General features: G+C 42.2%; 1 protein-coding gene across 2 annotated transcripts; it reads left to right on the top strand.

Moving 5' to 3' along the window:
- Positions 1–3,047: 3,047 nt before the first annotated feature.
- On the top strand, positions 3,048–12,531 carry vgll2a (vestigial-like family member 2a). Of its 2 annotated transcripts, none has more exons than XM_007899647.2 (4): positions 3,048–3,268; positions 4,099–4,387; positions 7,003–7,476; positions 12,388–12,531. In XM_007899647.2, exons 1-4 carry the CDS (start codon positions 3,188–3,190, stop codon positions 12,426–12,428), a joined length of 885 nt encoding a protein of 294 aa, XP_007897838.1. In that variant the 5' UTR covers positions 3,048–3,187; the 3' UTR covers positions 12,429–12,531. The 2 variants fall into 2 exon arrangements, with proteins under 2 accessions (XP_007897838.1, XP_007897837.1); XM_007899646.2 differs by having other exon boundaries at positions 12,242–12,531.
- The last annotated feature ends 9,400 nt before the right edge of the window (positions 12,532–21,931 follow it).

Below are 21,931 nucleotides of genomic sequence, written 5' to 3'. Positions count from 1 at the left end.
ATTCCATTTCCTCCTTTTTTTCCCCACCCCCTAAATACACATAAATACACACTAAGTTCTACCTTGATCCATCATGCTCTATCAATATAACTGATAACAAATAACCTAATGTTTAAATGAAATATGTATTATACCTGACTTTTCCTCTCTACAACTGTAACCATCAAAGATTAAAAGACAATCATTTTGCTGCTTTGTGGGCTGCCCTCAGGACTGTCATGTTTAGTAAATACCAATCAGAGAAGCGTTACAATGAAGCTTGTTTTCAGATAAGCGATCATAACACGTTGAACTTGATCTATCATGTATTTCAGCAAAGAGTTGAAATGGAAATTCGCAAATATGTAAATTAACCTGGATTGTTTTGATTTAAAGAGTTGCTTTGCAAATCGGCTGCCTTTAGTCATCAGCCAGAATCGTGCAATATCCCTTTGCAGTGCAAATAGTGTTACGATGCTCTCAGACTGAAATCACTTCTGCATGTTTAAACTGCACTTATATTCTGCACGACTTCACAAGGAACCACACAAAAAAAATGTTTTTTTTTAGCAAAGCGGACAATCTCATTTCTGCGTTTTGCTTATCATTTGAAGTATAACCCTTGCTGTATAAGTCGCCTTACGGTACCAGGCATATGGCATCGTCACCAAAGCAATATTATTATCAATAATATTAAAAAGTGTAATCAGACGAATAGTTTTCAAGAATTACACATGTTGCTTAGTACCTGGGTTTGGCTAAAATGGGAAGAACGATCTTGATGGTGTAGCAAAATAATTGATTGAATTAGAAACGGAATTAAGAGCCGACAATTGAACGAAGAGAGTTGGGATCCTGCGAGGCAGTAATTTATTTTATATTGCAATGAAGGAGAGATTATGGGGCACCCTAGTGTACAGTGCCTTTGGAGGCTTGACTCTTAATGTGATAGTATCGAGCTTTCATCCTTTGATCACCTAGTTTAGGACACACTTTTTGATCGCCATGACTTGTTCAGATAACGACATGGGCTTTAACAGAATGTCTCGGTCAATACAAGAACATAACTGAGACAGCTCAACTCCCAAGGCTTTCTGAGGAGCTTCTGATTCAGTGTGTCTGAGGAATTCCTCGAGGAGCCGGCAGACCGGCTAACATTGGGAAAGTACTTGCATTGACATATATCATTGGGAAAAGTGACATCGGCTGCGATTTCGTCTAAAGGTGTGGAATTGTGTTTATTATTTTTTAAAGCGACCTTCATCGAAATAGAATATACTTTGGAACACTGTTTTGTTTAATTTGGTGACTTTTTGGCAGATCTGAACTTTGCTGCTTTATAGATCTACTCGTTGTGCCCCAACACCCCCCGATAGGCTGAATCCTTCCTCACTCCAGCATCCAAATTCCTGTGTGGGAGAAAGCTAACTGGTTATTACAAGTCGTTGGTGACAGAGATGGTCATACACAAATGCCACCTCGGTACCCATGTTCAGAAACTATAGATCCTTCTTTGGAAAAACAAATCCACGTTTTGTATCCTACAACTCATTTGAGTATTTCCAGAAATGTACTGCAAGGCAGATTTTTTTTTAAAAAAATCACGGTATAGAATGTGTTCATCATTACAGAGGTCAGTAATAAATAATATTCAGTTGAGTTTGGCAGTGCCTTTCACTTCCTAGTCAGGGATTCCTGAATCCGCTGCATCTGTTGGTACCTCCAATTTCCAAACCCTCTACAGTAGTGGTCTGTGCCAGGGTGGCGAGATTCACATCCCTGCTAGTGGACATGTGGACTGCATGACATTAGTGGTATTTTGGTCGCTCCTCTCTAATAATAATAATCCTTGCATTTGATATAGCGCTTTTCACGTCGGGAGGACGTCCCAAAGCGCTTCACAGAACACACGGTAAAGTGAATTGACTGTATATATTTGTGGGCGAACGCGGCAGCCAATTGCGCACAGCAATGTCCCACGAACAGTCGTAGATTGAAAATGACCAAATTATTATTGTTTTTTGGTTTTTGGAGGGATTAATTGAACTCAGGTCTCTCGCTTGCAAAGCGAGTGCTCTAACCACTGAGCTACAGGACTCCACAGTCCTGTGCGCGATTTCCCGGAATTATCGGTTCCACATATGACGAACGCTTCGCTTCGCGATCAACGCGTTGAAATGCAATTGTAATGGTTCCAGTGAGTCGATGCGGATCAGGATTATGAGGTGGTGCTAAACCTGTGAGCGGACAACATGGGGACTGACTATACTGCAAACTGTGAAGTGGTTCAGCCAAGTTCGTTTTGCAGGGAAGGAGGGGTTGGGGGGCAGTGAATGTTAGATGAAGGACAGGGGGCCACATGGTACTAACTAACTATCTGTGGCGAAGAGGACATGTGTTCGTGTCTCATAAAATAAGCCAATTCTACAGTAAATAGCAGAAGCCAATAATATCCCAACAGGTAACGTGAAAACACCCACAAAGGCAGAGACAACAGTGGAACCGTTGGCTCATTCCATCGGGATCTCTGAGAAGGAATTCTGCGACGGCCGCTGAGGACATTATGTAATATTATCATCGGTTATGATTAGGGACTGCAATACAGAATCTGACACCGAAACGATGATTCGAGTCCGGATGTCCCGGTAAAAAAAAACTGCAAACGAAACCCATCGCTCTCTGGTGATAGCGGTGCGGTGTCTCATTGCCTGGAAGAGCAACACCGCCGGTGGGGGTGGGGGTGGGGGGGGGTGTGGGGGTGTGGGGGGGGGGGGGTGGGGGGTGGGGGGGGGGGGGGGGGGTGAGCAGAGACACGGAGCAGAGAGTTGGTGCCCCTCCGTGTCTCCCTCCGGCTGCAGACCCGGTGCCGGGATGGGGCTGTGCTCAGCCCCAGTGGGCGCGGCCGCGGAGTTGGGAGGACGTCCGGTGACGGGAGGACGCGGTGCGTCCGCTTTAAATGTTTCGGTGGCGCCTCTGTTGCAGTGAAGTCGGATCGCACAGAGCGAGCGAAGCGGCAGAGAGGGAGGGAGGGAGGGAGGGAGAGAGAGAGAGAGAGAGAGAGGGAGGGAGGGAGGGAGGGCTGTGGGGGGCAGCAGGACCCCGAGTCGAACAAAACCAGGGATGTTCGGGCATGTGATGCACGATAGCCCGTGAAGCACCGTCCGGATTGCACCTCGCCACAGCCCCGTTGGTAAAGCCATCCATCGCCATGAGCTGTCTGGATGTTATGTACCAAGTGTATGGTCCTCAGCCTTACTTTGCAGCAGCTTACAGCCCTTACCACCACCAGGTAGGTCTATTACCAGTTGTCTGTGCAGCTGCCATTTGCCTGTTCTTGCCATCGTGGCTGGAGTGGTTTTTACACCAAATAGGACGAAACGGTAAGAGAAAGCAAAGTGATTGCGAGCGAAGCCCCTCACGCCTCTACGTAAATAATATTTGGTTTGCATTCGGTCCGGCATTCAAGGTCAGTTCCACGAGTTAAACCGTTGGGACTGCTTTCCAGCTTCCCAATAAAAGTGCCGCCGTAAAACGAACTAAGTGTACTTTCAGTTCTCTCTCCCCAGCGGTGCAGACTTTTCCCACTCTCTTTTCACCTCTGACAGTCAATATCCCACTGTGGTGCCGTAATTCCATATTTGAAATAGTGGCAAAGTCTTGTGGCGCTTTTCCTATTTGCAGACGAGCAACTATCTCCTCTGGAATTTACGTGCATCGAAAAGCCGAGCCCTCTCCACAAGGTCCTTATGATTTCAGAAACTAATGCGAAACATTTAAGTTTCACTGTCGCGGGTCGGTCGGGTGGTTATTTGCAAATAAAAGCACTTGCGCATATTGATTGGATTGCATGATTTCTAAAGTAGAACTGAACGCACGAAGCCCACAAACAATTGCAACGAATTTGATGAACAGTTTAGCGGAGGCAACAGTCCTGTCGTTTACTAGAAGATCCAAAGTGTCATTTGTATAAGGGTCTTACATCGACATGTAAGATTGCAGACTCCCTGCACACTGGCAAACGGCACTGCACTCAATCACTGCACACGCTTCGTGCCCACGTACACTGAAAGTGGTTATGTGGGAAGTCGGAATGACTGTGGGATTTCGTGCTCTTTGCAGAAATTAGCCTTTTATTCGAAAATGCAAGAAGCCGCCGAGAGCACAAGCGTCAGTGGATCATTTGCTGCCCACGGCTCCACCATCAAGGAAGAGGAATCAAGTGGTGAAAAAGAGCGTCCACCTGAAGCGGAATACATCAGCTCCCGATGCGTCCTCTTCACTTACTTTCAGGGTGACATTAGCAGTGTTGTTGATGAACATTTTACACGGGCGCTGAGCCAACCGAGCAGTTACACTGCTGCCAGCGACAGCTCCAAATCTTCAAGAGGAACTACGAGTTCTTGGAGAGGTGAGTCAAAGGGAAAGCTTCTGCATTCAACTCTACATTTATACCCAGTGGGGTCTGAGGCCAGACATGCACTATTGCAGTAATATCTTGTCAGAACCTGCACACACCAAGAACAAGTCGTCCAAAGCACATGTAGGCACACATTTTGCAGGAGACGCAATCCTACTGTGATCATACAATTCATTGCCGAAAATATCATCTTCAAAGAGCCAATCCCGCTGATAATAATTATAATAATAATAATAATTGTATGATCTCTCGCCTCTTTGCCGAACTTGATACTTCATTTGAAACCATTTTCCCACGAATGTCAACCAACGTGACAGATGTAAAGTGTTAGCGTTATGCAAACAGGTTTTGCAGCTGGTTGACTCCAAACATGTAATATAAATCAGCATTTTTGCAAACCTTAAACCGACCAGTAACGCAGTCACTCTCTGTTTGCAGATTACACACCGATATCTGTCTGTTTCTGGAGCACAGTACAGGGTCTCTCAGCCCAGTACAGGGTCTCTCAGCCCAGTACATGGTCTCTCAGCCCAGTACAGGCTCTCTCAGCCCAGTACAGGGTCTCTCAGCCCAGTCCAGGGTCTCTCAGCCCAGTCCAGGGTCTCTCAGCCCAGTCCAGGGTCTCTCAGCCCAGTCCAGGGTCTCTCAGCCCAGTCCAGGGTCTCTCAGCCCAGTCCAGGGTCTCTCAGCCCAGTCCAGGGTCTCTCAGCACAGTACAGGGTCTCTCAGCCCAGTCCAGGGTCTCTCAGCACAGTACAGGGTCTCTCAGCCCAGTCCAGGGTCTCTCAGCACAGTACAGGGTTTTGACAGTTAAAACAATAATCGATTTCGACTGGTGTCAGTGTTTGGCTGTTTCTCAAGTCCCTGCAGCACGTATTTCGCCTGCAAGAAAATTATTACCAACTTTGTCCGATATCTGGTAGCAGGATTAAGGCGATATTCTTGACTGGGAATGACACTAATTTACTTGCAATGATAATATTTTTTTGCATGTGATGTAGCGCCTTATCACGTCGTCGAGACGCCTCAAAGCGCTTTACAGAATATACTGTACAGTGAATTGACTGTATATTAGATCAGTGTTCCACAATAATATTTTTCGGTCCCGTTAACTCTTCTCTGGCATATGTTCATCGACTTTCCAATACTCTTATTAGGTTATTTTTTGTAACACATTTCCTGCGATTGTAGCACATTGAACGCTCATTGAGATATAACACGAAGAGCTCTTATTATCCGTTGTTGAAATTAATAACACTATGAATTAGTTTCGAGTACCTACATATTAATAAGCACACGGGGTTACTGTTTTGATGATATGACAGAAACGTGAATTCTCATGTAGCATCGCACAATATTTATAATAATAATAATAATATTTAGCCTATAGGTTCGATTTTTTTGATTCCAGTTTTTTTTTATTAAAACAAGTTGCAGTTTTCGCCCAATGTAAAACGGCAGTCAATTGTTTTCAAGTGATTTTGTTCCCCAGTGTGTCCTCCTTGCCCTGCAGTTATTTGTTATACAGTCACTGACGTTTCTGATCAACTATTTTTCCTTAAAAACTAAATCCTAGCACATTATATAAGAAGCCAGTTTCCTTATAATACACAGCTCTTGAATCTACCTTGCTCAGACAGATCATTTCAGTTTGTCAGAGAGTTATGCAAAGTGAAAAAGGTCAATCAAAGTCTTTTGTGCCTTTGAGGTTTCACTGTGTGTTAAAGGAATGAAGGATTTTTTTTAGGGTTAAAGAGAAATCAGTCTTATTAATAATAACAATAATATCAGTTTTAAAGGCGTTTTGCATTTTACTGAAACCAAAATGTTCTTAGTCCAATTCCTTTAATTAACTGTAAATGTGATTTTTTTAAAAAAGAATAAAACTTGAAAACAGATATGGGTTGTTTCTAAAAGTCCAGAGTGCGCATACTATACAGCTAGTGCTATCCAAAACAGGCGTAAGTGATTTGCTGTTTGTATTTTTCCCACATCAACTATTGGTTTAAATCAAACTAGTTGAAGCGACCGAGGTTTCTTTCTTTGGAATACTTTGTTCTTTCAATTCAAGAATTAGACTGCTGTTCATTCTATTATTTTATTCGCAATGCTTTGAAAGGAATCAATTTCCAAAAATCGTATTACTTTGCAAGTGCTGTCCTCGTTTCAAGTGTGTTTCAAATCTCGGTATTGCTGCGTAATGGCAATAATCACAAGGAATTCCAATATACAGTCAATTCACTTTACAGTTCATTCTGTTAAATGCTTTGAGATGTCTCAACAACGTGATAAGACTCTATATCAAATAATAATAATAATAATTCTTGCATTTGATATAGCGCTTTCATAGACGTCTTCTAGACGTCTCAAAGCGCTTCACAAAATATACTGTAAAAAGTAAATTGACCGTATATTTGTGAGTGAAGAATCTTGCTTTATCCTTATCTTACCTTATTTGCTATCCAAATACTTCAATCGGACATTATTTGATTGTGAAACGCAAAATAATTTAGTTTTAATGAAAAATGTTTAATTAATGACATTATATTTATAATTGCTACTGATTCGTTTTATTTGTAATGTAACACTGTCTTCCTTCTTTGCAGAGGCATCCTTTCCAATGAATCAGCGGGGCTTCCCTCCATCTTTCTGGAACAGCACATACCAGTCCTCAGTGTCAGCCAGTTTGAGCAGCAGTCTGGGCAGTGCTCTGGCTGGCACCCCCACCGAACTGCCCTTTGGGGCTGACCCGTACTCAAGTGCATCTTTGCACACTCACCTACACCAGGGGCCCCCCGAGCCCTGGCACCACCATCACTACTCGCTGGGGGGCACCATAAGCACACAGAGCTCTGCCTATACACGACCTGCCATGCACGATGTGTATGGAATGGGCACACCCTTTGACCCACGCTACAGCTCACTGTTGATGCCCTCAGTCAGACCGCACCGGCTTCCCACCATGTCCACGCCCCAGTGTGACTTAGCCAAAAGTGACCCCACCTCTGCCTGGAGCACTGGGGCCTTCCCAGGACCCACCAGCGACATGAGTCAGACCCTCAACCTCAATGTGGACGCAGGTAAATGTCTCCAACATTTGTTCACTTAGGCAGGGAAATGCAGGCAGCCCACACATTGCCTCTTGTAACACTGATTCAATTAACGTAATAATTATCTTGATATTTAACATAAAAATGATCTTTGCCTATAAATTCAGATTGTCGCCAAATGCCTTACAGTGAGTTGCTGTAAAGTATAGGTGAATGTAACAGCCAATCCTGTGCACAGCGATGTCCTACAAACAGTAATGAAGTGAATGTCTAATCTTGTCCAGCTGATTATTGGCTGGGAAACCATGAGAAAGTCCCTTCACTTTTCAAATAGTATCGTAAGATCATTAATATCTACCTGATGAAGCTGACCAGACTGTAATTTTAACTGAAGGACAACACCTTCAACAATGCAGTGCTCACCAGCACTGGTGTGTCAACAACAATAACTACAACAAAATTACATTTGTATAGTGCCTTTCACGTCAGGAGGACATCCCAAGGCGCTGTCAGCCTAAACTAAGAGCTCAAAGTACCAATGTGGAGCTTTGGAGCATGGAATGTGCATGAACTCCCAACCTTCTGACTACGAAGTGAGCCAAGCACTTTTATGAATTGTGGTCAAAAATATATCAGAAAATATTTAATATCTTGCAAATAAATGAAAAGACTACTGTATATATATACATATCTATGAGTTGTTATATGTATTAGGTTAAATTAGTAAGTATGAAGCTTTGCATGTATTAAGAATAAGATCATGGATGTGATAGTAACTGAATCAAATAAAGAACAACAAAATTACATTTGTATAGTGCCTTTCACATCGGGAGGACGTCCCAAGGCACTGGACAGACAGAGTTTCAGACCCAAGCTGGGGGTTGAGATCGGGGAGAGTGGAGGGCAGTGGGGGAAGCAGGATGATCGAAAGCACGGTCGAAGAGGAGGGTCTTGAGATGGGTCTTGAAGGAGGGGATGAAGTGGAGGGACTGTGGGATGGAGTTCCAGAGGGTGGGAGCAGAATGGGGCAAGCAAAGCTGGGGACGTGAAGCAGGCCCGGAGTCCCCTGAGCAAAGGGAGCGAGCAGGATGGTAGGGGGTGAGGAGGTCGCAGAGGTATGGGGAAGAAGACTATGGAGGGCTTTGAAGGTGAGGACCAATGGAGTCGGGCAAGGATGGGAATGATAGGGTTACGGAGCCTGGTGTGGGAGGGGACACAGCCTGCAGAATTCTGGATGATATGGAGGGAGAAGTTGGGGAGGCGGACAAGCAAGGATAATATGATGCTAGGAAAGTGTTACATGATTTGAAAACCTCCTCTGTGGCAATGATAACTCGTTTGATGCAGGACCAATAGGATCCAGACCTTAGCTCACACAATAATAGAGATGAAGGGTTTCTCATATATAATAATAATATTGCTTACTTTTGATATAGCCCCTTTCATGCTGGGTATATCACTTCACAGAATTCATACATGTATGTATGAAAGTGCAGTGCCTGTGTAGTTTGTGGGTCAATACAGCAGGAGTCAAGCTAAAAGCATATTGCAGGGGAAAAGCAGTTTATTTTTACAAAATATACATTTACCTTTTTTTTATCATTTCCTTATTTTTAATGGAGTTTTTAATCTATTGTAATATCATGACCATGAACATGTTCCATGCAGTTCTGTATAATATGAGAAAAACTAAGAATATTCTTCAGTACTATGATGCTAAATTAGTTACTGGATTAACTATCAGAAGGGAAGGTTTTGGTAAGGAATAATAATACTATTTTACAACAGCATATTGTATGAAGGATAATGGTAATTTGTAAGCGATCTATAATACAGCAATCCCATCAAAGGATTGAGAAAACTCAAGTGGTTAGATTCACCTTTGTATTCATCAGTATGGTTAATTTTGTTTTGCTGTATGTGTGTTATCATTTTCAGTGGTTTATTGGAAACTTCACTATTTGCATTATTATCAATTGGATCTTGGAAAACAAGTCAAACTCGATTATTTTAAATTCATGGGAATACAACTTAGTAGAATGTGTTAATAAGAATCTTATTAAAAATCCAATTGACCGACAGGAAGTCTCATCCAAAAGTAGATTGGGTTAGCGTGGAGTTCCTGTGGCATCGGTGTGATGTGCCTCCAGTTAATCGTAGCATTTCCCATTTGTGTAACGCAGATTGCTTAATAAGGAATGACTTTAAGAAATACCACAAGTGAAACCCTAATTTATCCATTCATGAGACATCAGGAGATATGCAGTGATGAGAATAGAGTGAGGATAGTAAACTAATTTAAAGAAATGAAGGTTATCCGTGTTATGCCCTTAATAAAATACATTGCAAAGAAATGCAAGGATTACAAATATTTTTTTAAAAAAATACATTCGATTAACTAATACCTTTAACACCGTGCTCGCAGAAGCATCCTCTGTAGGCAAAGCTGAAACAAGACAGAATTGGAACATTACCTTTAATGCAGATATAACAGCGAAATAAAGCGTTACAAAGCGTTGTTATGGTAGAGGGATGGGTTGCATGGATGATAACATGTCTTGAGTATGAATATACTTTCAAACATCCATCTATTTTTATAGGCGAATAACAGAATGGTGTTAGGACCAGAGAAATGTAATACTGACATGTCTGGGGTTTTTGTTTGAAAATAATTGCACATACCAGGAAATAGAATGAGGTGTCTCGCTTTTGTTGGTAATAAAAACAGGGAGCTATTGAATCTCTCTGCTCGCTTCAGTACTGAATAGCAGAGAAACGATTATTAGGAAAGGACAAAGTGTGTAAACCTTGAAAAGATGAACTTTAGCATTCCATTAATCGATAGCATGTTATTAAGACTGATTGATTGAATCCAGGACTGTGTTCCGTGAACAAAGGTAAATAACTTCATGAAAGACTGCGGTTAATTTGTTGGGTGCAGAATCCAAATATATCGTTAAAGGAACCGTTGATGTAACACAAAGCGCTCACTGGCGGACACATTTTGTCATCGTTTTCCTATCAAAATATTCAATACAAATTTGGAAACAATCAATATTCTCCATCAAGCTCTAATACTGAACATGTAACATCAATCCGCTCTATGAATTTAACACACGTGTACAATGTAGGTGTAAATACTATTAGACAACAGCAGCAAAATCCGGTGTAATATAACGTGCTGCTGGGTATAATTTACAGAACAAACGTTGTCGAAAAAAATCTGGAAAAACGTGAATTAATATCTAAGGTAGTCTTTGTTTTCTGAGCTGGACAGTCTGCAAATAACGTAGCGTAGCATTTGGCAGATACATAGCGGGCAGATTTGTTCAATCAAAATGAAAAGCATCTGTAAAAGCAGCTGAAATGTTAATTATACATGTTTAACATCCTGGACAGATAGTGCAGGCATGTGTAAAATGGTAAACGATAAGCGTGTGGAATATTTAAGTATGAGCAGACGCTCTGCATGTGGAGATGCAGTGTGGAGCGAGCAATAGCGATTGGTCTCTATGTTACTCGCTGAACAGATAAAAAGATGATTTGTTACTCGCTGAACAGATAAAGGATGATTTGCAGACTGAGATCTTGTACTGTATATGTCTCAATTATATTGCTGATCCACTGAGACCAATTCATTGACCTGACAAATAATTGCAAGTTTGCAGTCGTGATTGCTTTTAAGAAAGGTTCTAGTTTGCGGTTTGATTTTCTTGGGGAATGTCTCGATCATAGGTACATTTCCCGGCCGGGGGGGGGGGGGGGGTGGGGGGGTGGGGGGTGGGGTGGATGAGGTGTGGTGGTTGTGGATGAGGGGTGGTGTAGAGTGGGCAGCAGCAGCGTGCATTCAGGCGTGAAATCCTCTTGAACTGTTTTACGAGTGATTTCTGTTATGCCACAATCATTGGGTGAGCGGGTGGTTTATTTGACATTCTCTGCATTAAAGAGAAACAACGTATTTTCAACATGTGGCTGATCTTCCCAATTGCTGGTGACAGTCGCATTACGCCTACGCTGTGTTGTTGGCCACTGTACAGCGTGGGTTCCACTGACATTTCCGATTGATCGTTGTAAGGTTATGGGGACACTGTTCAGTGAAAATATAATGTTGCACAATTATAATTATAATTATAATGATAATGAATTATAATGAAACACAATTTCATTCATTCTTTCGCAAGTGTGCATTAAAAGTGCAAAGTGTCAACGTAAAAGCATCCAATGTACACAGGAGTGTGCGTCTCTGGTGTTTGAGAATGCACTTTTCTTTTTGTTTCTTTATTTCAGCGAAACGCCATCGTATGGGTGTATTTTATTGCGCTTAATCTGACCTGACATTACTTGCAGTGAACGCAAAATGTTCCCAAATGTTTGAATTTCAGCACTGTGGGCTTTAAAATGACTGTCACTATTTGCAGTGGGATAGCACCCACTCTGACTTAACGAGAGTGAATTGTGTACACAATGTGCTGCTGATCGCGTTTTGCAGGAGACTTAAATACAAGTCAAACCAGAAACGAATTAATTCCCTGCCTGCGATGAAATCGATTCTTTTGTTTGCATTTTTATTCAATTTGTGCATTTCCTATGTGTGTGTGTGTGTGTGTGGCCGCTCTGTGCGAAATATGTTGCTCTATTGCATCAGTTACTCTTGATTTTCCTTTAATTATTATGCTTTTATTTTTTCTCTTACCGGTTCTAACTTTCAGTGCAGAGCTCCGATTCTTTACCCTGTCTCTCTTCTGCTTACACATCCTCTCCTCTTTTTTTTTTGCATTTTTTTTTACGTTCTCAGGTCTGCAACATCAGGACAAAAACAAGGATCTTTACTGGTTTTAGAACACTCTCCGGCTACTGCGTTTGGCTACCCTGTGTTTTCTACCTGAAACATTTCTCTTGCTCCATAATACAGTATGTAACAAGTTTTGATCTCGGTTTCAGCTCGCCGTTACTCTCTCTGTGGTGGACCCCTGTTAAGCTGAGTGTTCTTTACACAACAAAGTGCTTCAATCAAAAAACAAAAACTTTAAATTTTTTTTTAGAGAAAAAAAATCTTCCAAAACTTCTCAATCGACAGAATTGTGGCCGCGAGACAGAACATATTGTGGCGGCGTCTACGTTTATTTGAACTTTGCAGAAATGGGATTTTTTTTTGCAAGACCCGGGTCTCTGTGTAAAACCCTTGTCTGGAACTGAAAGTGGTTGCAGGATTGTGGTCAGGGGAATGCGGAGTAACCCCAAGGCATCTCATAACACAAATCAAACTTCACGATTGACTTGATGGTCTCACGATTATCAATTAAAGTGCAGTGCAAATGTGTTTTCAATGTTGATGGCGACTCACACAGAAAGAAAGCGACGTGGCTTCGATACAGATCCGAAAATATTTAAGATTGCTGCACATCACAGACTTGGGGGATTAGCTACGAGAGGTACTGCACTGCCTCTCCACAACCCCCCAACCCAACCCCAAACCCGCCTCGTCTCACAAACTGTTCTGACCATTAAAAGCCGATAGAAATGGAGTTGGAAACAGACTCGAATGGGAGGATTGCAAAACTTTCCTCGCAACCACCTTGATGTGCCCGGCTCCAGCAACTGCCCACAGCTGCTTCCAACAACTGTGCAAAGCAGCAGTCACTCACTGTCACACACACACACACACAGTAAAGGTGCCGGGGTACATCTACGCTCACAAGTGGGGGCTTCAGAAGGACGGGGTCTGAAGAAGGGGAAGAACTAATGGAAATAGATGGCCTTCACAAGGGACAACTGGACAATGCAGAGGAAACAGCAGGAAAGGCGATCCCAGGCTAAGCGAGCACATATTTGACAGATGAGATCAGTTGCTGGAACTTTTTTTTTGCCCTCTCCCCTCCTCTCTCTCTTTCTCTCTCTCTGTGCGTGTTGGTATCTCTCTGTTACTTTAGTTGTTTTTTTTTTGGAGAAAGATTTGTAACTGTGAAAGTGCGCTGTATCTCGCCCGACTTGAATAAATGTCTGGTTATCCGCGAAATAGAAATAGTTTTAAATTTTATTTTATAAAAAAAAACTGTAAAAATAGATTGTATAAATTTGTTGCAGTTTTGTCAAAAACGAACTCCTAAAAACAGTGCAGAACCAATGTGCGTGATTTTATTTCTGTTTCTTTTCTTGCATTCGCTGACCTTCGCCGTTTTGGGGGGAAAAAACAAGTGAGGTCAGGGTGGGAGCTGGATTTTGCAGGATTGGTTGCAAATCGGTGGGATTTTACACCCAAATTTCCAGGCAGTGAATTAGGGAAACCTTCCAAAATGCAACAGTGGAGGTTTTGCACAGAGTAGGTTTGTGTGGTTGGCGAATTCCTGGTTCAACCAATTATTATTACACATAACGTGTTAGGGATTACAGACCGAGAGAGAACGACACAACACAAGATTTGGAGTCTATTGTACCTTTTGAGATTTTATAACTGGAGAATGCAGTCGCTTTTTCTCATTCCCCACGGAAGGATCTTCTGTAAATAAAGGCGAAATGTGTTGGATGTCCCTTTTTTGAGCGACCGATTCCAGCATATCAGTGAATGCGGTGGAAACTTAAAATAACCCCTTTCCCCTTTAAAGATACTATATTAAGATATTTTGTTTCCTAATATTTTCCCTGCACTTATCAATTTTAATATATCCTAAAGTCAAAAATTGTGATTCTACTGAGTGTCTATATAATAATACATTCAGCTGAGAATCAGTTTAATTGCTGATTGCAACTTATTTTGCCTTTATAGTCAAAGACATTTCAGGGGTTATATAAACGTTCCCACGTGTTTTATTTCAATTTGCAAATTATTTCGCACTGTTACAGCCGAGCATTCAAAGAGCTGTTAACCTGATAATTAAGAAACGTCTCTGTTTAATAGGAATCACAAATCAAGAGAGAATAATCCTTTTTTAAAAAAATTTGGGGGGATTCTATTGACCATCTTAACATTTTAACATGTTGAGAAAAATCAGGGGAAATTGGCTTTCACTTGTTCGATGTGGGGATTTTATTGTTTTTCACTGGGCACATGGTAAAACTATTCAACTACTTACATAAGAGCAAGTAATATTTAGCGCTGTCTATTTCTAACCTGGGGTTTGTTGCACACAATAAAGGCGGTGCGAGAAACACGGCTCCACAGTGTGAGAGACATAGAAAAACCCACAGACGTTTATTGTTGGGGAGAGAGAGAGATGGGGGGGTTAAAACTGCAAACCACCAAGTATCAGAACGTTACAACAAGACACAGAGGCTAAATAAGTTTGTGTCCAGTGAAGGTGTTGACTCTCAAACCCCTTGCCTCCCCCCCCCAACCCCCACACAGCCTGGACAGTCATTGAAAAGTCAAATGAAACCTCTGCACGTCTGATTTAAGCGGCCAGACAGGTAGTAGCAAAGAGAAAGCTTCCCCCCCTCTCCCAGCACTTCATTGACATAACGAATTGCTCATTTGACGTCTTGCTGTCTCTAATGACTTGGGCGCATTGCTTTGCTCTGGGACCTCAATGCCCCGATGTTCTCGCTCCGGACAGCGAACCCTAAGCATTACAAAGCCTTTAAGAGACACAACGGAGTCGATGCAGACTTGGCACCAGCTGCAACAGCAGAGTCGCTGCTGGACTGCAAATGCTTTTAAATTGTGCAAGTGAAAATGTGGCAATGATATACCAATCCGTGGCAACAAGGCGTAATGCAGACACACGCGTGTGCATTGGATTGATCCGGATTTACGGTCAGCGCCGCTGTTGAGAGGCAACACCACCTCTCTATTTCTCAGGGTCGACTGTGCAGCCTGTGAGAGGGGTCGGTTCCAAGGTGCCTGATATCTGAGAGGCTGTGCTCGTGTTTCCATGGTTGGAATATTTGCAAAGTTAACGCATAATCCGAAAGCGGGATGTCAATAAATTATTGGGCGCTAATTGGGGCCGGAGTCCAGCCGTCAGTCCCCCCCCCACCCCCCCCCACACACACACACACACAGCCAATCCCTCCAACACAGACCTCATCACCTAAAAAGGAAAGGGAATGAATGGGAGGAAAGCTGCTCAGTTGCTGCTCAGTAAGTCACCTCCTGCACCTCCACACGGGGCTGCGAGAGAGATCCCGCTTTGTTCCCATGGCGTGCGATGGATGAATTCGGGGACAGAAATACACAGGACTCAACATTGGAGGGAAAGGAGGGAGGGGGAGAGGGAGAGGGAATGGGGGTGGGGGGGGTGGGTGGGGGGAGGAATGCATTAGATCCCGTAATCGCCTTCGGTCAAGCCAGAATGATCCCCATGTCTGAGTGCTCCTGTAACCTCTCTCGCTGAAAATGGATCTGATCAATAAATTATCCGCTGGTCAGTCTGCACTTGCATTGCGGGACGGTCTACCACAGCACATGCATTTGTTTAAAACGGTTTAAAAGGTTCGTTCTGGTCCGCAGTCCATGGCTGAGTTACTTTAATAGTGCCCCGAACAGCCACTGGAGCACACTTGACAGATGAAGAAATTAGCTCCAGTCAACTCACACCAGGGTGGGATGCAGCAGATATGCTGTTGTGAGCAGTGTACAGGTTAGATGGCTCTAATCAGTTAGTTATTGCCGGGTTCAAGAGGGAAGACAGTCAATGAATCTCATTGCCAGTCGTGATTTGCTTCTCTCGACAATGCAAGTTATCTTTTATGTATTGATTGAATTTATGAAAGTGTTTTGCTGAGAGTGTGGATGCCTAAAATGCCTTCACAGGGATGGTCAAAAGAGGTGAGGAGGAGGAAGAGGTCAATGACTCACTTGACCAGGTGGATCTATTGTTTGTATTGAATGCGTTTAATTAAATAAATCAAAGTTAACTACACATCAAAATAAAATCCCGTAATCTTAGCAGGGCAGTAAATCCAGCTTTCATCTCTCTTCCACATGTCATGGGTGACATCTTGAAATCCATTGAGTATGAAAGAAGCCTGAAATCACATGATCTCCTTGACCTTCAATATAATATTGAGCCATTGAGGCACAGAGCCAAGATTAGGCCTTTCACTCATTTTCATTCTGTCTGTCTGTAAGATACCTATCCAGGTCTTGGCTCACGATACAACTTAGAGCCACGTTTTTTATCAACATTTACAAGTCGTAGGGGGCCCAATAGTACAATGAGATGGGGACCAAAGCACTAGACCATGGAACGTCAGGTTGTGATATTTAGCTTCAGTAGCTACTGTTTGACATCCTCCTCTGATACTCCTACAGTTCCATGTTCACCTTCCTCTGTAAAAACAAAACAAAGACAAGTGATTCTCTGTTGTCCAGGTTGTGAGGTTATGGGTTCAGTCTCGCCTGACAGTGGGTATCTCTGACATTATTTCATTCCCAACTACTAGATTGCCCCCTGCAGCTCTAAACAGTCCCACACTTTCTTTGACTATTTTACTTTTTAATGTGCTTATAAAAGCCTTTACCGAATAGCTTGGCACCAAGGTAATATGCTTTGCAATGGAATTTCGGAATCAAATCAACTTTCTGTGGTACTCTCTGTTCTGAGGTTGTGGGTTCAGTCTAGTCTGACAGTCCAGTGCAGCGCTGGGAACTGCTGCACTGTCAGAAACACCATTCTTGGGATGATGTAAAACCGTCTGCCTATTCAGGTGGGTATCAAAGATCCCATGACACTAGTCAAAAAGGTATCCTGGCCAGCGATCCCTCAAATAAAATTGATCATTTACAACGCTATGTGAAAATGAGCTGCCATATTCACCGAAAAAGTACAGTCCTATATTTAATAATAAATCCTATGAAGCACTTTGTGACATTCTCCCGATATGAATGGTGCTATATCAAATGCTAACATTATTTCATACAATCTTTATTCCTAGATTTCGACAGTCATACAATCATACTTAAAATGACCTTTATAGTGTTATTGTGGTTCTTGTAGTCAGAAGGTATTTGACCTGTATGCTATCCATCTCATATTTAAACATCTCCTATTGCTGGTCCATTGTTTTATCTGCAAAGTTATCCAACCAATTTTTATTTGATAGATTTCCCTTCATCCCTTTGCAATCTATTTGTCACCATAATGTTTATCAGTGACTTCTTCTTTTCATTTATAATTCTTATTGTGAATTTAATTAAATTATGGTCATTATTTCCCAAATGTTCTCCTATTTCTGTGTTACTTGCTTGCCCTGGTTCATTTCCCAGGACCAGACCAAGCACTATAATAATAGTGTAATTATCATTGCATGTAATGTAGTGTCTTATCACATTGCCAAAACTTTTCAAAGTGCTTCATAGGATTTATTATAAAGTGTAGTGACTGTATTTGAAGATGAATTATGAAGTAATTTATTATCTCTTTGGTAGTGGTACATACAATATCATATCAAAACAAATATCAGAAGTTCTTGTTGGACTTTGCATCTATTGATTAAAGAGACAATGCTGGGTACATCCTAAGAATCCTGCCCCATTTATACCACAAATAATTGCATCATACACGTTTACCTTTACATATTTAAAATCTACCTAGATAAATAATAAATAATGTTTGTATTTGATATACTATAGCTCCTTTCACCTTGGGAGGGCATCAGATAGTGATTCACAGGATATTTTATAAGTGCAATTTGTAGACAAACGTAGATTACTGCAAACATCTCTAAATTGTCTACAAATCTGTCTCCTATTTTTCTAATTCGTTTTTTATATACTCTCAATGTGTAGCAAATCCCCTTTATTTCTTAACCAAGACAAACTTTGTCTGAGCACCACCTGTAATACCCTTCCCTCTATTGTTATGCATTGTGTCTTTAACCACAACACACAGCATTAGAAGTGCTTCGAGACACCTTCCAGTGCAAAGGCGCTATATAAATACAAGTTGTTATTGTTGACCAATACTTCCCTTTTTTTTCTTCTAACTCTGTCCAGAAAATTCTGTAGCTAGGGACATTTAGTTTTCAATTTCTTTGGTGGAAGCCAAGTATCTGTCAAAGCCATTACATTATATCTTTGTATTTTAATTATTGTCTCAAGTTTCTTGATTTTACTAATATTTTGAACATTTATATATGAATAACAACTTGCTTTTATATAGCCCACTTCATCTAGGATAATAATATTTACATTTGATAACATCTTAGAACATTTTAGATAACATCCTACCGACGTGAAATGCGCTATATAAATGTCAATTTGTATTATACTGTATTATTTCATGGTGATTCCGTTGGATGCCAAGCATGGGAGGAGGACCTTAGGTGCAGTCAAAGAGGTAGGTTTTTAAGTGGGATTTAAAGATAGCTAGAGAAGGGGTACGTGCAAGATGAAAGGTAGAGGAGGCGGAGTTGTAAAGGATGTGGTTGTAATTGTTGAAGGCTCGGCCACTGATACTAATACAGTAGGCCTGAATTTGCTTAGCAGAAGGTGTGAGTGAAAGAGTGGGATTGGATGAGATCACAGAGATAGAGAAGTGCTAGGGCACAAAGAGTTTTATAGGTGAGGGTGAGAATTTTAAAATCAATGCACTGAGAGAAGGAAAACAGTAGAGCCTGGTAAGGAGTGAGGTGATGGGCATGAGTTTAATATGGGTGAGGATGTGGACAGTGGAGCTTTGAATGAACTGGAGCTTGTTGATAGCGGAACAAGGGAGACCAACAACAACAGAACAGCAAATTAAATTTTTATAGCTCCTTTCATTATTATTATTATTATTATTATTATTCATGTTGGGAATATGTTCCAAGGCACTGGACAATCAGGCATTTCGATCCGAGAAAGAGGTTGGGATCGGTGGGGGCAGGAAGGTGTCCAAAAGCGCAGTCAAAGAGGAGGGTCTTGAGTCGTGCCTTGAAGGAAGCAAGGGAGGGAGCAAGGCAAATGGACCATGGGATGGAGTTCCAAAGGGTGGGGGCAGAGAGGCTGAAGGCCCGACTGCCAATGGTGTGGTGGGCCAGGGGAACGTGGAGAAGGCTGGAGCCTGCTGAGTGGAGTGAGCGGACAGGTTGATATGGGATTAGCTAGTCACAGAGGTAGGAAGGAACAAGGCCATGGAGGGCCTTGAAGGAAAGGATGAGGATTTTGAACTCTATCCTCTGGGGGATGGGGAGTCAGTGGAGCCGGGCGAGGGTGGAGGTGATAGGGTCATGGAGCCTGGTCCGGGAGAGGACACGAGCTGCAGAGTTCTGGATGCTCTGCAACTTCTGAAGGGAAGAGTTGGGAAGCAGGGAATTGGCCTAGTCGAGGCTAGATCTGATAAATGCGTGGATGAGGATTTCAGCGGCCTGAGGGAAGAGGCAGTGGCAGAGCCGGGCGAAGTTACGGAGGTGAGGCAAGGCAGAGCAGGTCTGGGGTAGAAAGGACAGTTCAGGGTCAAACAAGATGCTAAGGCTCCGGAATGGCTCCTTGAAGTGTAATGTGCATCCATCGATGGTGATGCTGTCAGTGCCTGAGGTGTGGAGGCGCTTACAGAAGACAATCAAGAAGGCTTCATTCTTGTTGACTTTCAACTGTATATCAGACATTCTGTCAGGACAGCAGCGGTCCTGGAGTTGAGGGTGGAAGCAGAAAAATAGAGTTGGGTGTCATCCGCATTCGTGTGCAAGTTGAACCATGTCTGCGGGTGATGAAGCCGATTCGGGAGCTAACAATTGTGTGAATGAGGGTTTCAACAGTGTTTTGTGTGAGTTATGGATGGACGTGGGCAATGTGGTGAAGATGAAGAAAAGCGCTCTTGGGATAAGGCAAAATATAAGGAACGAAGGAGAACTGAGGATCAAACCAGACACCAAAGTTGCTCACTGCTTTGGTGAGTTTCAGAGACACTTCAATTTTAACTCATTCATCCTCTTCGAACCCTCTCCCTTTTATTTTTTCCTGTCCTTTTCATATTTTTCCTCTTTACATCAAATGCAGATTTTTCTCAAGTTTCTTGTTTAAGCAGTGCTATCTATCTGCCTATGTTGTCTTTGTTCTGTTTTTAACTTCCCCATTCCGTATTAATTTAAATGTTAAGCAACTTATTCAACATACCTCTAACACTAAAAGATTAGGTTGATTGTGTATTGCATATTCAGTATATGCCCAATATACTTTTAAATTACTGAAATATAGATCCACATAAATTTACAGCACAGAAGTAGGCCATTTAACCTCTCATGTCGGTGCTGACTCTTTCAAAGAGCAATGCTTTCAGACCCATTTACATGCTTTTCCCCCACACTCCTGTAGTCCACACTTGTGAGATATCTATCTGTTGAAAGCTGGTATGGATTTGCCTCAACCACTGCTCCGGGCAACATATTTCATATCCTTAACAACTGTGCGTGTGAAAAACATTCTCCAAATGCCTCCATTTGCTCGTTTGCGAGCCATCTTAAATTGAAGTCCTCTAATCACTGACTCACTGACCTCATACTACCTAATTAAGTAAGTCCATGCTTACTACAGAGTAGCATATTAACAGTAGCATATTTGCTCACTGAATAATAGAAATCCTTGCATTTTATACAGCGCCTTTTACATTTGATTTACAGAATTAGTGTAGAGTGTGATTATATTTTGCAGCTGAATTTGGTTCCCTTAATCTCCAGCTATGTCACAGATACTGTTTTTTAGAGCATTTTTTATGCTGTTAACTATCCATCAGCTCCAGCTTATTCAGAGCTTTGTAGCACATATCCTCTCCTGGCCTCGACTTCAAATATTATCGAGCCCTGTAGTTTAGTGGTTAGAGCACTCAACTTGCAAGCGAGAGGATTCGATTCCCGGCAGGGCGAAATGTTGGGCAACTTTGCTTACTCCACATGCCTCTATTTACCCAAAGGTAAGTAGCAATCCAGTTGTTAGTCGATTGGCGGATTGCTTTTCTGGGAGTAATAATTCCTTCAAAATAAATAAAAATAATTTGGTCACTTAATCCACAACTGTTTGTGGGACACTGCTGTGCGTACATGGCTGCCGCGTTTCGCTCACAAAATATAGTCAATTCACTAAACAGTAAATTATGTGAAGTGCTTTGAGACTTTTCGAAGACCTGATAAGGTGCTATATCAAATACAATGATTTTTATTATTATATCCGTGCCAGGGTCCAGCAGACTCACTTCAAGATCTTCGCCCTGACTCCAATCCCTCTATGTTTTTGCCTCCTCACACCACCCACCTCTTCAATATTCTCGTGCCACACTCTCCCATTCATTCTCTGCACTTCTCAAACTGAAGTATGCCATATAACCTTTGCCTATCCCATCATTGGTAACTCAGCTTTCAGATACTCTGCCCACATTCTCCTAACATCCCTTCTTCTCACCCTCTCTGGTGAGGAAAGAACAGAGCTTTCCACATGCATATTTAATAACATGTTCTCAGCTCTGCTTCTTGGCCCTTGACTGCTACTGAAGTTTCTAATGTTAGCAAAGAGCTGATGACGCAGTAGCTATTTCTAACATTAAAAAGTTAAAGGCAGGAGAGCGGACCAGGCTCT

Source organism: Callorhinchus milii, unplaced genomic scaffold (genome assembly GCF_018977255.1).
Source record: "Callorhinchus milii isolate IMCB2004 unplaced genomic scaffold, IMCB_Cmil_1.0 Scaffold3, whole genome shotgun sequence".
Taxonomy (NCBI): Eukaryota; Metazoa; Chordata; class Chondrichthyes; order Chimaeriformes; family Callorhinchidae; genus Callorhinchus; species Callorhinchus milii.
The sequence above is the reverse complement of the archived record's forward strand: the minus strand, read 5'-3'. Positions and strand labels throughout refer to the sequence as shown.